The following is an 18,416-nucleotide window of genomic DNA, read 5'->3' on the forward strand; positions in this document are numbered from 1 at the left end:
AATGCATGATGTTAATGAAATTGTTGAAACATTTGCAGTTAGCCCACTGTATGAATAAAAACAATACTGTAACAACATGTGCATCAGTACAAGGCAATTTCAGGTTGCAAGGCATAAATCTGTTCCGATTTCAGAATGTGAACTTTGACATTTGTAATACACATGCTGAAGTGTCTCGTCCGCCCCCTGAGCTGATGTTCACTACTGTAATGAATATGAACAAAAACTTCTTAATAAGCAGGAGAACTTCCCGACTTTAAACAAATGACATTTACATGCTTAGGACGTTTGCGAATGTACAGGGAGATTTCAGATGTAAAAACAGTCTCGTTAGTCAATGTATTCTCAGTAAAATCATTTTTCCTATTAATTCAATAGAACGTGGAAGTTTTCTTGGGAATACCAATATGGTGGTGGTGGCTTCACTTTTTAAGATGTCATGAGCAAACCAGTTCTCTATATAGATCAGTGATTTAAACCCAGAACATTCCACAAACAAGTGACTTTAATCAAGTTATCTTTTTTTCTCTTTTTCCTTTTAGTGAGTCTCTAGGTGGCTTGCCTCCAGCAGTAATGGAGTCCAGTTACCCATCTGCCTCTCTGGGTTTACCGAGCACTACTGCTCCTTCTGTTTTGGCTCCCTCCTCAGCCAACAGAGCGGAGTCATCCACCACCACCCCTCTCAGTGTATGACCAAAATGCTTGTCTTTTCACTTTTAAGGCACATTCACTGGTTTATGCACTGTGACCGCACTTTTGATTAGATGGCTTACACTGAACTGAATCCAGATCTGGATTGATTATATACAGGATTCTTATCTTTTATAGATATCTTATATCTTTTTTGTTTTGTGTGTGTGTGTGTGTGTGTGTGTGTGTGTGTGTGTGTGTGTGTGTGTGTGTGTGTGATCCAGGTCCTTATCTAGAGTCTACATGTTGAGTCCCAGTTTCTATGCTGAATGGAATTTAAGTTTAGAAAATTGCATCATGCAAATTAAACCAAATTCTGGTATCAAACAAATTCACCCAAACGAAGAAAAATCTATTAAATGCATTTTTTCATTTTGTTCACTCAAAAATTTATTACAAACCTGTATGAATTTTTTTTTCTTTTGTGGTAGGTAAAAAAATAATTTAGAGATTGTTTTATTTTTTCATACAGTGAAAGTCAATAGGAACCAATGTTGTTTGGTTGCCAACATGTATCAAAATAGAATTTTATGTTCTGCTGAAGGGATTCATACAAGTTCGTAACATCATGAGGGTGGAACTTAATTCTCTTTTCACTATCCTTTTTAATACTTTTCGCCACACTTCACTTAGTATGATTAACCTTTTATTTGTAATTTATTAATGGTAATACCTTTGTTGTTCTCTTGTATAGCAGCATACAAACAGTGAAATGTTAGTTTAGCTTATTGCTGAATCTGTTTATCGGTTTCCCCACAGAATGGATTCAGTGAAATAAGGACATCTAGTGCACAGGAAGGTAATTGAGTTCTGTATTAGAATTTCTGTTTTTACCTGTTCGTTCTTTGCCATGTGAATTTGTAGCATTAGCCACACTTGACATTTTTGTCCTGATATATCTGCAGCTGCTCCGTCCAGCACCCCTCAGCCCATATCCACAGCCCTGCACACTGAGAACGGTTTGTCATCTTCATCGCTCTCATCTTCAACAGCACCGCCTGCCCTCAGCACAGCTCTTTCATCACTTAGCAGGTACTATAGCATCATTAGAATTTCCGCTTTATTAAATATTCATGAGAGGAAATCAGTCTCCTTATGGTCTCGTGGTTGCTTGTTCTCTCAGTCACGTGAGCAGCGTTAACTCTCTCGGATCTTCTGCGCCCGCCAGCTCTTCTCTGAGCGTAAGTTTCTTTTGAGACTCCTCCCATTTCCACTTTTTGAGTTTCCTCACTTTATTCCCCTCTTTACCTGAGCTTCTCTCCCTTACTTCTCTTTCCTGATTTCAGCGATGTGCTTTTGTGATATTTGAGGGGCTTTATATTGTGGATGTGTTTTGGGTCAATTTTCAATGAATTGAAATGTTTCCTTCAGAACCAGATGGGTGCTGACGTGAATGTGCACCTGACCACATACTCTGGCTCTGTGTCCAGCGCGTCAGTCAACATGAATGGCCTGAGCGCAGGAACGCAGAACCTCATGGCTAACGGCCCACCCGCTCCCTCTGCTGTCCGAGTACAGAACACCATCACACCCTCCAACACCTCTGGTCAGTCACACAAAAACATTCACTACATATGATCAGTGTTGCAGCAGAGTTGGCAGAATTTTTATGGTTAATTGCAGTTGACAACTACTTTTTATTATTAAAAAAAGTAAATGTATAAGCTAAAATTGATCAACATTTCACGTCAGTTTATAAAATGTGTGTGAGTTTGGTGTAATTAAAAATTTATGTTTTAACGGAAGTTTGTTTCCTAATTTTTTTTTCAATATTATCAGGTAAGGCGCCTCCTAACCTGGCTCAAGGAATACCGCCGCTGCTGGCCAGTCAGTATATCATGGGTCCTGGTGGCCTCCTTCCTGCTTACCCGGTTAGTGTATAGCTGATCTGCTCTCAGATGGAATGAAAATATATATATACACTTATGTTATTATGTTTATCTTTGTTGAAGTGTTCTTGCCTGCATCCCATTGATGGCATTGATCTGAATCTGATCTTTCTGTACTTTCTCATCTTTAAAGCCAATCTATGGGTATGAAGATCTACAGATGATGCAGTCCCGCCTGCCCATGGTAACAATTACATAGTCCGCTGTTTGTCACAACACTTGACTCAATGCTTGGTTTTCATTAGTGCTGCACGATTAATTATAACGCAGTTACGATGTCAAGCCTATGTGACTTTAGGGTTAGGGTATTGCGCAAGATGCTGCGATTTTATGAAATAGATACATGCATGTGTGGACAATCCATTCTCTCTGAGAGCTGTTTGCCCATTTTCTACACCGCTAATAAAAAGACCAGTTTCAGTTTAGGCAGTGGCGCGTATGGTCACGTTGTGACTTTTTCCGGTGTGCAGCACGGAGAACAGGTGAAGATGGATTCCGAACAGGCGGACACTGAACTCGTGGTCAGAAAAAAATTCTACCTCTGTTGTATGGCGATATTTTGGCTATAAGATTAGCGACAAGCAGAGAGAGCAGGGCTGCCAACTCTCACTCATTCAGCGTGAGACTCACGCAATTGACACTTGACACGCTCGCACGCCACACATTTGCTCACGCAGAGAAAAATCGTGAAACGGGAGGACAGTGACAGACTAGACAGAGAAGGTTACCCTTGATATGAAACTAATTCTCAGCTCTCAGATTCTGTCAATTTTATTACGAAATTCAAACAATAGCGTTTTGGTCCTTGTAAATGTGACGTGACAGATCGTGGTCGTGAACCGAACATCTCTTAGCCTACTCTTTACAACTAGTTAATAGTAAATAAACACGGTGTGTTGAAAGATACAGTACAACTTACCGAAATGTTTATGCCTCATACATAATACCGATCAATCAGTGTTTTTTGTTTTTCTTTTCTTGCAACAAAACCGTGGAAAGAGGTCAATAAAACAGCTGGAGAACAATGTCACATAACGTTACATTTACCTCAGGAAAGCCATTTGATAGCATGTTAGTTGGCTAGACAAATTATATAGAGGAGTATTTTGCTAAATATGTGCACTATATTAAATATTATATTTTTACTTCTCATTAAAATATTGTAACGTTGTTATTATAGCCTAGTAAAAAACACATTATATTTAATTTGAGTTGTTATTTTTAACCTTTAATAATAATACCAGCTGACAGGGCTCTCTGTATGTATACAGCATTAGGTGAGTTTTTTTTTTCTTGAGAAAAATGAACCTGCTTATACTGTTAGGCTACCTAATATTTATCCAAATTAATCTATATTGATTCAAGATAGGGATCAAATCACAATATTTGAATTGAAATTGTGCAATTTGTCAAGCAATAATTAAAACAGTAGCCAACATGTAAACATTGTAACGATGTCACTAAATGTAACAATTCTGTATAGTTACCAAATGTTTTGACAATCACAACACCAAAAATGATCCACAGACTGAGTTTAGACAGCATATATGTTACATCCTGCTTAAATGTCCCTGCTTGTCTAGACAGAATGTTCAATATCTTCACGATAGGGGTGGCACGGTTCACAAAACCCATGGTTCGGTTCGTATCACGGTTTTAGGGTCACGGTTTTCGGTTATGTACGGTTCTTGTTGTTATTTTTTCTTTTAATCTTTAAAACTCCAGAAATGTACTTCAGCATATGATATAGGCTATAGCTTAATTATCCACAATTCAGGATACAGTATTAAATATTAATACAGTATTAATGTATATCATGTAATCATTTTGTTTATTTGGCAAAAAAGGAGAATTGTGTATTGCTATCTCTACAGGGACTTATGTGCATTTTTAGCACAAAAAGACTAAAATTTACTTGCATTTATCAAACTGTCAACGTCAGTGTAGCTCTTACAAAATGTTTATCTTTTAAAGAAAAAGAGAGAAACTCTTAAAGCACTATCTTTTAAATAAGTCAAAATATGTTACACATAATTGCCTATAATGAGGCTATAACAATAGCAAAGGCATAACCATAAAGTGAAACATAAGTTCAACCTTATGTTGACATTAACTACTGTCTTACCAGTTGGACACAGACAAGTCGGACTACATTACGATCAGTTGAAATACTTTACAAACGGGCCTTAAAAACGTTAGATAAAAAGTCAAATTCATATCACCATTGTAAACTTTTAATTAAATATGACCTGTTAAATTGGGAAAACATGATTAAGTTTGCAGATATTTTACTTGTATATAAAATTTTTCATGGTAGGGCTCCCCCTCCGCTCAATAAATTTGTCCAACAAAATGTTAACTCATCCACCAGAGCATCTACAAGAGGGGATTGTAAAATACCATGTAAAAAAAGTAGCTTTGGACAGTCGGCTTTCTCTTTTCGAGCAGCTCATGCATGGAATACCATACCCACAGAACTAAGGAAGATCACGTCTATCAAATCATTTTCTAAATCCATAAAACATTGGTTATTAACAAATCAAATATGTTGCCATAATACAGAATAATGTGTTTGTATTTATTATGTTTTTTTTTTTTTTTTTTTTTTATTGTAGTAGTGTATTTATTGTTTAAATGTTTAACCTGCTAGGGACTGCAGATGAAAATTAGCCTGTATGGCTAAATCTGGCACATTTACATGTTGGACCTTGTACCCATGTTAATTAATGTGCACTGTCCCTTTAAATAAAGAAACTCAAACTCAAACCTCAACACAAAAACAGTATCAACAATGCTTCTATTCCCTGAGAGTGAGGATAAAATTTTTTCACTTGAAATTAAAGTGCAGTATTTGGAAACATATGACTGGAGTTCTTATCTAAACTTGGTGTCACTGTATATATTTAAATATCATAGGTAGCATGAAATCCAAAATGTTCCCACACACCGGACTTATACGATGCTGGCGCATCCTCCAACTCCGGTTAGCCTTCCTTATATCTCCCACTTGACATTTCTATACGTGACGAGACCTGTGGCACTCCATACTCTTATGCATTTTAGCATTTTACTGTAGGCTTGTTCGACTTGAACCGGCACTGCACAGACCTATCAGTTTATGACATCAAAGTACCGCGAGAGTGATTGAAAAGCATACGGAGCCGTTGCTCTCGCGGTACTTTGATGTTATTCATCGATCAGTCTGTGCAGCGCCGGTTCAAGTCGAACAAGCCTCATATGTATGTCCATTGTCCTCACATTTCTTATTTCGCGCGAAAAGTAAACGCACTTTCTGAGGTCACGGGCGCAGGATTACATTGCGCATGCATCGAACCGTGCGACGCACACACGCACCGACCGAGACAAGCGAACCGAACGGTTCGGATGTTTTTTCATGTACCGTGCCACCCCTACTTCACAAGCATACAAATGTTCTTATTTATTGTTCAATTTATTTTAAACTATTGTACTATTGAGACAATAACAAGTTTGCAGTAATACAAAGATGTCTATATAATTTTGTAAAAAGTATTTTAATTTAAAACGCTGCATTTAGTTGATGCTAGTTTGAGTTGAGAAATGCACATTTCAGCATTATCACTAATCTGTGTGTGCATGCATTTTCCTTGAACCAAGCAAGTTGACTCAAGAAACCATTTGTTTATTATATTGCAATTGCAATATTGACCTCAATAATCGCAAAATGACATTTTCGCCAAATCCTGCACCCCTAGTTTTCATCTATTAAAAGAAGTTTGCCCCAAAATAAACTAAGTAGGGCTGCATTTTTTGAGGAATATTTTCTTTTGATGGTCCAGGTTTGCTGTGCTTGTTTGTTGAGCTGCACAATTTGGCTAAAAATATATTTATATATACATGTACTTAGTTTTATTATGATTATTATTTGTAGTAGTTGTAGTATTCAAAATGTATTAATTAACCTTAATTTTAGTGCTCTTTTCACTTTTGTATTAGAAATCTCCCATGCTCTGTTTAAGCCTGTATTTTGCCGGTATCAGGGAGCCGCTATCTGTTATGCGGGATATTGAATTTCCTTTTGAATGCACACTTGCTTTTCACTTTAACTTTCAAATTTGCGATCTCTCGTACTTTTTGTACAGGGAGAGGCAGGACTGTCCACACATTTTACAATACAAGATATTTATCAGTGACACTCAGGATCAGTTTATAATTTTAGCACATGTTGCCGAACTGAACTAAATGGTTTTTATTTCTATAAAAAAGCAAAACGACAGTGCCAAGTAATGTAATTGTGTACAGCAGCAAGCCTACTCATGACCCCTGATATGATAAAACTACTAAATGCCCTATTTAAGATTTTTATTTCTCGAGGATGAATTAAATTTGTTTTTCGGTCTCTTCTCGATGCAGGATTATTATGGCATGACTTTTCCTGGTACAGCGCTAACTGGCAGAGATGGAGGATTGGCAAGCAATCCCTACTCGGGTAAGCAGACATTGTCGTCGTCATTGTTGTTGTTTTATGCTAGTGCATATAGGACTACGAGTTGCACTCCAATACTTGGTCAGTCTAAAACACTTTCCTGTCTTTCTCTTACAGGTGAACCCACCAAATTTGGCCGCAGCGACTCAAACTCCCCAGCCCCTGCCAACAGTCTCTCATCTGTGCCACCCTCACAGTCTCAACAGAGTGCTGTTCCTCAAAATCAAGGACCGCAGAACCCAGGTCAACCCCAGCAGGGTCAGACCCAGGCCTTCCTCAACCCCCCTCTGCCTCCAGGTTACGGCTACACCAGCCTGCCCTACTACCCCGGGATGCCGGGAGTGCCCAGTGCCTTCCAGTACGGCCCCACTGTCTTCATGCCCCAAGCATCCACAAAGCAACACAACATGGGCCCGTCCAGCCAGTACCAGCACCAGGCTGGATACAGCCAGCACACATATGGCCCAAGTAAGTGTTAGTCATTTTAGCTCTGTAAAGCCTGGCACATGAAATAAGAAAAATCTCACTTTTGTAATTGAAGAGTTTATTGAACCTCATGACTAAATGTAGAAGAATATATAAAAGTTAGTGATTTTTGTTGAGGATAATATTTAATACATCAGTGTTTTTTTATGGCTGATGCGGTATGATATAAAAGTAGGGCTGTCACGATTCCACAATTAAAGGGATAATTCACCCAAAAATTAAAATTCTGTCAGTATTTACTCACCCTCATGTTGTTCCAACCCCGTTAGACCTTCGTTCATCTTCGGAACACGAATTAAGATATTTTTGATGAAATCTGAGAGCTGGATCACTCCTGCATACTAGTCCATAGGCTTCTTAAGGGATTGGCACTTGCCGGCCCTGAAAAGTTAAAGACTTTGTTAAAATACCACCTTCTCTGTGGGCCTCTAGTCAGTTAACGTAGTGTGATCGCGTAGAGCTACGTCACACGTAGGCTCACTAATGGCCGACGCTGGTTGTTGTGATGCGTGTGACGTACAACAACAGAAGCTTACGCTATTACTGTAGTAAACTGACTCGAGGCCCACTGAGACGGAAATGAATAGTTGAAATTAAGTCATCATTTTTGTTTGTTTTTGCGCACAAAGTATTCTCGTCGTTTGATAAACTTAAGATTGAGCCACTGTAGTCACTGGACTATTTTAACGATGTCTTTAATAACTTTTTGGGGCTGGCAAGTGTCAATCCCTTAGAAGCCTATGGAGGAGTGATCCAGCTTTCAGATTTCATCAAAAATATCTTAATTCATGTTCCGAAGATCTTACGGGGTTGGAACAACATTAGGGTGATTTATTACTGATGGAATTTTGATTTTTGGGTGAACGATCCCTTTAAATTTGAGTACTCGATTAAAAAAAAAAATCCTTGATTGCAATTTACCCGCGTCAATTAACCAGCAAAATACTGAAAGTAGTGCGTTCCATGGACAAAATTCTATGAAACGCATTATTAGACCATTTTCTAAGGCTGCACGATATATTAAAACCATTTAAAAATCATTGCATAGTGCTATTGTGAAATCACAACGGCTGTGATTTTCAATTAAAATAAAAATCATGTAAAATCAGCTAAATTTGCTTCAGTCCAGTAGGGCTTTTGGGGGTCCTAATGTTAATGTTTGGCGGAAAAATGCACTTGTTTTGAAATCTTTTATTTTCTCCTAAGCTTTTGATGAGTTGTCCCAGGCTCATGCTGGAGATTATGGGAAAGGAGGATATGGAGGAAGCTCCCAGGCTAAAGGAGTGAGCAACAGCGTGGGAAAAGGTAGATCTTGCTCTCTCACAATATTAGTTTGTTCTGTGGCTGCAACTAATGGTTATTTTGACAAACAATTGTTAATTATTTTAATTGGAAGATAAAATGAATTAAGAGCATTTTAATTAATAATTTAGAAAATGATTCCACATCATGCCCAATGTTATTCTCCAAACAATTTGGGTTAGTTTAGTTTGTTGCAAAATTTCTGTTCTAGTCTCATCCCTAGTCTCTACTGTGAGGGTCGGTTTGATGCCATACTATACTTCTGTAAATAACACAAATTACTATACTTTTATTTAATATACTTGTGTATAATGGTATGTTGCGATGTTTAATATGAAAATAAACGTAATTTGCCAATGTCTTTTTATCTCATTTAATCTGTAATCATGATGGTTGACTTGTTAACTGTCGCCACCCTGGACTGGAATATGGGAACCCCTGATGTACAATTAAATGCAGATTAAACGTCATCATGCCGCGCAGTAAAAGTTATCTACTTACTAGTCTGGCTTTACAGCCTTTTTGTGTTTGTATCGCAGTTGTCGACAGAACCAGAGTGATGCCAACTTCTGGGTTGGCTTAGAAGAAAAAAAAAGCACTTCAGCACTCTAAATCTTACTAAACAGACTGTAACAACTATACATCGCTTGTAGATTTATTGAATAAATGGTCATATATAATGTTTTCATTCACATATTTCAAACTTTTTCTTAGCACCAGGACTGTCTGGATCTGCGAGTTCAGACCTCACTGGAACAGTGTATGGCAAGACTCAGGTGAGGTTCACATTTCTGCTTGGAAAAACATTGTTGTTTACTTTGACATACTTGTGTTAGGCTTCTTGCAACAAAACGTTCATAATTTAGTTTTTAATGACCATTATGACCATTGAAAAATAAGGTGGATACGAAGAGAGGTTGGAACCTCTGTTTTTCTTCGTATCCACCTTATTTTTCAATGTGGGAATAAGCTATTTCCTGTTGTACAAGTGTACAAATGTACAAGACTTTTAATTCAGTACCTGCTAACAGTGCAGTAAATGGTAAAACTAGTGCTACAAACCAGTGTCTGTTATATTTTAATTCATTTTAAATCACAGTAGTTTGCAACATTAAGCATTTTTGTACAACTAAAACAACTTGACTGACACCGTAAACCTCGTACATTCAAGGTAAAAATGGCACAGCCGCTCTTACGCTAAAAAGATGGATTAAACTGTTTTGTTAATGCTGTATCTTTAAGACTTCTGTCTGTAAATGAGCTTGCTTCTGATTGGCTGACTACTTTACGTGAGGTTCATAACGCATGGTCCTTTCATGTGCACGTAGTTGTAATGTCAACCAAAGCCAATTAAATTGCAGTAAGTGAATCAGTGAGGAGCGGTGACAATTTTGATTATATTTGTTAGATGTCTGTTGTGTGTTTGCTGAACAATTTTTTTTTTGTACATAGTTCTGGCTGTATAAATAAGAGAAACTGGATCGGACTGATCCCGGAAGCACCAAAACACACTTTAGAAGCCAGTCAGCAGTAGTATTGAGTACTCATACAATAGTACTCATGATGGGGGAGGAGAGAGAGTGGGCGAGTGGGACATTTGTAGAAAGAGAGATGGCTGAGATAGAAAAAGATTGAGGCAAAGGTCAAAGGAATATAATTTGGAAAGAAGGGTTATGATCAGGCAAGAGCTACTTGATATCAGAGACGCTTTCCAGCGCTGGAGAAATGTTAGAGAGTGGAAACGCCTGAAAACAGAGCCCGGGGTTGCTTTTGTTTCTGCTCGATACACGAGTAACCTTGATTTTGCCGTTTCACAAAACCAAGATGCGGTTGTTGAATCACAGCTGATTCATCCTTACTTGCGTGAGATGTCTGATGCGCCAGCTGTTAGTGTTGCATAGCATGTTATATGCTGGCGGGGAGTTTATTTAATTTATTTTGATATTTCACATGAATGACATTTTACATGTTTTTATTTTTAATTAACTTTTTTAGGTGAACAACCTAATGAGTCCTTTCAAACCCATTCATCTCTTTTCTCTCACCCCCCCCCCCCCCCCCCCCCCTAGACATTTGACAAGCAGGGTTTCCCCACAGCAGCCGGCCCTGCGTTCAGCCTGCCCTCAGCTCTGGGAGGAACCGGCCCGTTGAACCCCGCAGGTGCCCCTGGATATGCCCCCGCACCCTTCCTTCATATACTGCCCCATCAGCAGCCCCCCTCACAGTTACTGCACCACCACATGGCTCAAGACACACAGGTACATCACATATAAAAAGGCTCCCAAAAAACTCTTTCAGGTGGAAATGTAAATGAAATGTTTTTAAGGTTTTATCTCAGGTATGCGTCTCAGCCCCCTAAGATATGAAGTAATCAGTTCAAATTGTTTGTTTTATTTTTTTTATGGAATTGTTTATTGACCCATTAGACAAAAATAAAAACCCTGTGGTTTTTTTTTTTGATACACCAGGCTTTTATGGATCATATAGTATGATATAGTGAGAATATTATGCTCATCAGAGGCCCAAACTGAGCAAAAATATGCTATCTTGTGCAGTTGCTGAATCAGTGAGATCTTTATACAAGTATAACAGACTACTTGCATAAAATAGATAGAAATATCAGCTATCACTCTACATCTCCCAATAAAATGTCTTAGTAAGATGAGATTTAAATGCTTGGTTTATGATCAAAGCTCTGTAGTTTTAATTGTGGGGGCAAAATATATAATGCATTGTAATACTGTGACGATTGAGACGTGTTCAAATAAACATTCCTCAAAAGCTTGATGCATCATATATATAGTACTTGATGCATCATATATATAGTATTGATGCATAATACTTGATTATCCATACATCAGTTAAAAACAATCATGTTAAATGCAAGTAAACCGAAGTTGCTTCAGTCTAGTAAATGTTAATCTTGAAATATTTTTAAAAATTTCTTGAAATACTTTATAAAAATCGTTCATTTCACAGCAAAAAAAACGCAAGTGTACCACTTCCTGAAGGGGGATGTTTTTACAATTTACTGGCTAAAAAGTATAAAAATCAATCAGAAGAGAGAGGGCATGTTAGAAGATTGTGTACAAGTTTTTGCAGTAATATTTTGATCATCTTGATCATTTAGAGGCCTTAGAAATGTGCATATCAAATATGAAGTGTTCATGTTGATTTATTTTTTTATGTTTTTTGGTCTTTCTGTGTCTTCTGCAGGGGCAACGCAGTCAGTCCAACAGCATGCAGAAGAGTCAGGGCAAGTCCAACTACAGCAACTCTCCTTACTGGGCCAACTGATGCTCCGTTTATACTGTTACTGATCTAAACGCCCAAATCTGTGTCCGCACTGTCCTGACTCTAACATGAAATGCGCACACACACACACACACACACACACACACACACACACACACACACACACACACACACACACACACACAGTATCAGTTCTCCCCCATCCCCCTCCTCCAAAGTTCTCCTCTGCTTTTTTCCCATTTTTGTTTTTTCCTTCTCTGAATTAGGTTTTTCCATGTAAGATATTTATGTAAGTATTTATATATACTGTAAATGTTAAGAAGCCGAACATGAGATGTGGTCGCTCCATTTTTTTTTTTTTTGAAGGACTTTTGTTTTGTTTACTTATTAAAAACTGCAGAGATGTAGCAAAAAAAGAAAAGCATGGAGGAGAATTGAGACATTGCGATGAGAACTAGAGCACTGCTGGCGGAGGAGGGTGAACTGTGGGGGGTTTCATCCATTCAGACATCTTGAGGAGCTTCTCAAACCACTCGAGTCCTTTCCTCTAGGGATTGTTCTCCCGTACAATGGTTCGGAAATTCATTTCTGTGGCCTGACAGATAGGAAAAATGGCCCATAAATTTTATATTTTACTCTTGTTGCCCTCTGAATAAAGATTCTGAGCTATTCACCGGTGTTAGTCTTTTTTTATTGATCTGGGATGCATCTTTACATCTTTTACGTTGTTATTTTACTAAAAGATTATTATTGGTTAATTTGAACAATTAAACAGTTGAAAACAGTTTACATTAGAAAACATTAACGTGAAATATGCTGCTTGATTTCAAGTTTTAACTTGCCTGATTTTCTCAATATTGTCTTGATAATTTTGTAATTACATATATCAAAATTATTTTAGCCAATTCTTCAGTAATATGTTACAGAATATTTTTCCTGAAGAATCACTTTGTGTTATAGTGGTTTAAACTTTTGTCATTGGACACTTAAATTATTTCACCATTTGTTTTTAACCCTCTGATTATCTTCGGAGTCCTTTGAATGACTTTCGCTCAATTTAAAAAAAATGTTCTCTTTGTCCAAATGGTGTGAATCTTTCTACGGCTCTCAACACTTTCTAGATAAAAAAAAAATGGTATGATAGCTGTTTTTATGTTAGCATTAAAAAAAGTGACGTTAGTTGTCTTCAGGGTCCCTGGAGACCCCGCGTAGTAAATATACAAAATTCATCATCAAAATCAGAAACAATGCAGAACACATACACAGAAATAAAGTGGCACACTTCCAACAATGCAAACATCCACAATGCAAATTTATCTTGCTCGCCACACACGCGCGCGCACACAAATATAGAGGGATACATTTTTGAGACTATAAAAGCAGTTATCATCATTTGTAAAATAAAATCATCAAAATGCACAATCACCACAAAATAAATTGGTGACATTGACACAATGTGCGCACGCACACACAAGAATACATTTGTAAGGCTATAAAAAAAAGTCTTATGATTTGTCAAATAAAATGCAGAACCACCACAAATAGGAATAGGTGACACGGACACAATGACAATGTGCACACACACACTTGTGAGGTTATAAAACAACTGCTATCGTATAATTTTTCCAAAATGCAGAACCACCACAAAATAAATTGGCTACACTGACACATGTGCACATACAGACACACTGTTACGAACTGCTCCGAGACAATGTGAGGATCCAAATGCAGTTTATAAGAGTAATCTTAATCTCTCAGAGGCATAAAGGGAATCCAAGAACCAAGAGACAATGAAACCAGAGAGAATGCTCAGAAATGCAGTGCAACAACATAAACTTCACAGTGAGTGAATGAGGAAACCATTGAGTGAAAGAGTCTAGGCAGTGAGTTATGGGAGATGTAGTTTGTGAGGGAATGACAATAGTCTGATGCAGAGCCCTCTGGTGGCTCTCAAGGGCACTCCAGCTGATGACAGTTACACCAACACACACACACACACAGAGGGAGTGTGAGAGAGATGAAAGGATGGGACAAAACAATTTAGCATGCACACACACAGTTTAAAATTTCTTACTAAATTTTGTTTTTTACTGATTTATTTGCTCATTTGTTATTGCTGTTCAGTTCATTGCATTTTGATGTTCATGTCATGTATTTTTACTCAATATGTAATATAACTGTTAATTTCTGTTAATTTGTCTTCTGTTGCAGTTAGTAACTGAAAAGTTGATTAAAATTATGGAATTATATTAAAAACATGATTGAAATAAATTATAAAATATAAAGACTAACATTTCTCTTTGTAGAAAATCTCTTTTCTCTATTTCTCATCTTGTTCAGGTTTGAGTCTAATCATATGTAACATTATTAAAAACTTTTTTCAGTACAAAAAATGTTAAACTTTTTTCAAAAAAAGTTTTTTTTGTTTGTTATAATTGTGATTAATTATAATATTTAGATATGAATCCCACTTGTGAAAAGATACATTTTGGTTAGTCAAATAGCAAATAGCATATAGTGGAGCTCTATAGCCATCTAGTAGTAAAAATGATTTTTTTTAAACTGCATTTCCCAAAAAATTGGCAAAAATCTGAATAATATATGCATGTTGTCATCAGTAAATGACTACCACTGTTATAAAAATGTATTTTTGTTTTTTCCAACGTCCCAAATATATATATAAAATTTTTATTTTTTTTTTTTATTTTTATTTTTTTTTTTTTTTACTAAAACATTGTAAACAGGTGATGGTAGAAAATAAAAATATATTCATATTCACAAAAATAAAATAAAAAATAAAAAAGTGTTAGTGTATTTAGATGTCTAATGTACAATAACTATTCATTGTAATTTTACACAAATGCATATGCATATACGCGATTTGTGAAACGATAAAATACCCATCAAGGTTAAAGTGAATTAGTACATCTCACGAACATCTCCTAAATAGATTGAGGGCAAAGTTCTACAGACTTGAAGTAGCTTAGGTGCTTTATCTTGTCTAAGCTGGTACTGTAAACAACACTGATGCTGCGTTGCATCTGCGCTGGAGACAATTTGATATATAGGCTATATATAGGCCTATATATAGTAGTCAATATTTGAAGTGGATCAAAACCTTTCATCAGTTATACATTAATTTTGAACAATTCCCGTTCTTGTATTAGGACTTTTCACTCAAATGTTGACTACTGTATTTGTTTAGTCCCTCAGCGCTTAGCGTGTGGTTGAGAACACTAGAGGGCGCCAGCATCAGTGTTAGTGTTGTGATGAGGTGCTGTAAACTGTAACCTAATTTTAAAAAGTGCTTAAAAGGATACTGTTACAGTGGGGGAAAGTAACACAGTATGGTTCACTTGTATCATTAGTGCAAGATACAACTATGTATGTATATTTGTAACTCCTAACACTATATATTTGTAAAACTTCTGTAAAGATGCTATTGCTATGGGTTGTACTGGACTGGTTGTGCTATATTCAGAGTATAGTATGACTGAAGGCTGTTAGGCACAATGTGTAGCGGACTGACTAAATTCATAATTAATTCTCAAATGTCTTATTGCTTAAAAAAACATTTACCGCAAAATATAATAAGGACACAAATTTTCATTTAAAAATTTAAGTGTATTATGTGGCACCCTTTCAATATAAGATACAGTCCCTGATGCAACCGAATGTTATAAGGAATAAAAATAATAATAATAATTTACAGTGATGTCATGGCATTTTATTGTGGAATATATCATGACTGGAAAGTATCAACCAATCACCAATGAGAAACCAGGATTGTAACTATTTTATAGCATCCTCCATTTCATTTTGCATTAATATTCCAATTAGGTCATTATTTTTTCAAGGTGATTTGTATTGTAAAATAAAATGTGTATGTATGTGTGTATATATATATATGTGTGTATAAAAGTTTATATAAAAGTTTGTTTTTATATAATATACTGTATGTATATATATATATATATATATATATATATATATATGTACACACACACACACACACACACACACACACACACACACACACACACACACACACACACACACACACACACACACACACACACACACACACATACACATTTATTGCATTAACTGAGCTTCTTACAGCATCTTCCTTACTTTTAATAAGAAACTGTCATAATAAGAACAAAAGACGAATAAGGAATAAAAAAATGAACTTGTTTTGTTTTACTCTTTTAATTTACTCGATTTCTTTTTTCTTTTTTTTCAAATATAATAAATATATGTAATATCTTTCTTCTGTGAAACACATACAAAAAATATATTTTGAAATTCATTAGGATCTAAACAACATTAACTTTCTTTTTATGGTAAAAAAAAGGGAAATATTAGAAAAATGTGTGTTCCACAGAAGAAATAACGTCATGTTTGAAACGACATGTGAGCGCGTAAATGAAGATAGAATTGTAATCCTTTTAAATGTTGTATTATGGTGCTGTGAATTGTTGTTCTTCATCATATCACACTGCTCCCGTGACCCTCAGATGATGATGCCGTCTTCATGGATCACGCTATTGTGTATTTTCATCCACTTCAACATATTTAGTGCCGGCCTGCAGGGTTAATTACTCTGATGCATTAAGGCTTTGCATTAATTGATGCAGTGTTTGCATTCATTCATTTACTTTGCTATAGCATAAGAGTGTCTGTCAGCTGAATAGCTGGCTGGCTCAGAATAATGTAGTCTCTGTCTGTCTGTGTGTGTGTGTGTGGGGGGGGGGGGGGTTGTGTGTGTGCGTGTGTGCATAGAGGGAAAATGTTTCTAAGAATGAAGTTGTGTGTCATCCATGCTCTGATTTGCTGAGAATAACAATGATCTCCTGCCAGTGGGACCAGTGAGGGGCTCCCACATTGCCATCAGGGCCACAGAGCCCTTTTTGTGTTGCTGCTGTGTGTTTTCTGGCTGTCCCTCTCACATATGCAGGTCAATGGGCCCAGCCTGTGTGATGTTTGACTACTGTCTCTTTCATTTCCATCAGCGTTTAGAACATAAATTCCTACCAGCAAAAATTCAATTTAGAGAAGCCATTAAGTACTAAAGTCTTGACTGCATCAACCAGTCAAATCATTTTACATGCTGCTGACCCACTTCTCTTATTGCATTTGGTAAGCAAGTGCACAAATGAATAAATGGGTTTTATGCATTAGCTACAGAACTCCTTGTTAGGTGGACTGAGGAGTTACACCGGCAGTGTAAAAATGATAATATGACATTAAAGGGGGATTATATAATTAAACAATAATTTTTCTCAGTACGTTTTAGTTAAAACTCTGTCCTTGTTTACTCACCTTCTTGTTCAAAACTGTATGATATATAAAACTTACAAAACTGAATTCATAATTTCAAGGAAATTATGCCCCCCCCCCCCCCCCCCCCCCAAAATCTTTTGTTTTGACATATTCTCTCTCCTGCAGAATATAAAATAATATATCTTTCCAAATAACTTTTGTGTTCCAAAGAATAAAGAAAGTCATACTGATTTGGAAGGGAAGGAAATGAAGACATCCATTCAAACATCTTAAGGGGTTGAACTATTTGTTTAAAGTCCCCCTGTAGTCAATAATTGTATCCCTTAAAACTCACTTTGATCACCAAAATGACGTTTTTTACTTGAAAAAAAATTCGTAATGCCTTAAAATAGCTTAAATGTAACTCTACACCCTTGCCTCATTTAGTACATGAGGTTCTATGAATATGCAAATTAGCCCCGCCTCCACTCACTCACACCAGCTCAGAGATCCACTAGACTAGTTGATGATCACACGTTGACGAACTTAACGTGATTGGTTACATGGTAGTTTGTGACGTCGGAAACACCAGCGATTTCAAACCGCGTTTTTGAGACGGTCTTTGGTTTGCTGCAGTTTTAAGGAGAAAATACTCAGCAATGATGCTGACTTATTAATTTGCACATGTTTTGTCAAAAGCATAGACATATAAACAACATTAAAAGCTTGATTTTCACAGGGACGTTTAATCTTAAATAAATCAAAAGGTTACCTAGTCACGTGAAGCGTCAGTTTGCGAGCGTAGCACACGACTTTTAAAATCGGAACAGATTTTAAAACATCGTTTAGGCTACTTGTCTGACTTGACATGGAGAAAAACTGATCACCTGATTTTCTGCTGAATCAGTCAACTCCAACTCAGTTAACCAACCAACCAACCAAACCAAAAACTGCAGACTGTCTCAGACTTTCGGGAACTAACTCAACTCGCCAGACTAGGCCTATATCGGGGCAGAAGTCGTATAGTGTATTCCAGCCTTTGTAATCTAACTTTGTATAGGCCT

The 18,416-nt window shown here is 36.8% G+C and overlaps 2 protein-coding genes across 5 annotated transcripts in view; one reads left to right on the forward strand and one right to left on the reverse strand.

The window, feature by feature from the left end:
- The window catches only part of ubap2b (ubiquitin associated protein 2b), a 32,730-nt gene extending 19,970 nt beyond the window's left edge, over positions 1-12,760 (forward strand). For all 4 annotated transcript variants that reach the window (XM_077223481.1, XM_077223479.1, XM_077223480.1 and 1 more), the window contains exons 15-27: positions 543-687; positions 1,450-1,489; positions 1,596-1,722; positions 1,814-1,871; positions 2,062-2,236; positions 2,470-2,561; positions 2,713-2,763; positions 6,972-7,047; positions 7,162-7,512; positions 8,737-8,835; positions 9,547-9,608; positions 10,902-11,090; positions 12,049-12,760. In XM_077223481.1, the coding sequence (XP_077079596.1) occupies positions 543-687; positions 1,450-1,489; positions 1,596-1,722; positions 1,814-1,871; positions 2,062-2,236; positions 2,470-2,561; positions 2,713-2,763; positions 6,972-7,047; positions 7,162-7,512; positions 8,737-8,835; positions 9,547-9,608; positions 10,902-11,090; positions 12,049-12,129 (1,546 nt within the window). In that variant the 3' untranslated portion in view covers positions 12,130-12,760. The remainder of the gene's footprint in view (positions 1-542; positions 688-1,449; positions 1,490-1,595; positions 1,723-1,813; positions 1,872-2,061; positions 2,237-2,469; positions 2,562-2,712; positions 2,764-6,971; positions 7,048-7,161; positions 7,513-8,736; positions 8,836-9,546; positions 9,609-10,901; positions 11,091-12,048) is intronic.
- timm17b (translocase of inner mitochondrial membrane 17 homolog B (yeast)) overlaps positions 1-18,416 on the reverse strand; it is a 214,713-nt gene that overhangs the window by 115,726 nt on the left and 80,571 nt on the right. The gene's annotated exons all lie outside the window — the stretch shown is intronic.

The sequence above is a fragment of the Siphateles boraxobius genome, unplaced genomic scaffold (assembly GCF_051911475.1).
Source record: "Siphateles boraxobius isolate OS27281-9 unplaced genomic scaffold, OSU_SipBor_1 9, whole genome shotgun sequence".
NCBI lineage: Eukaryota > Metazoa > Chordata > Actinopteri > Cypriniformes > Leuciscidae > Siphateles > Siphateles boraxobius.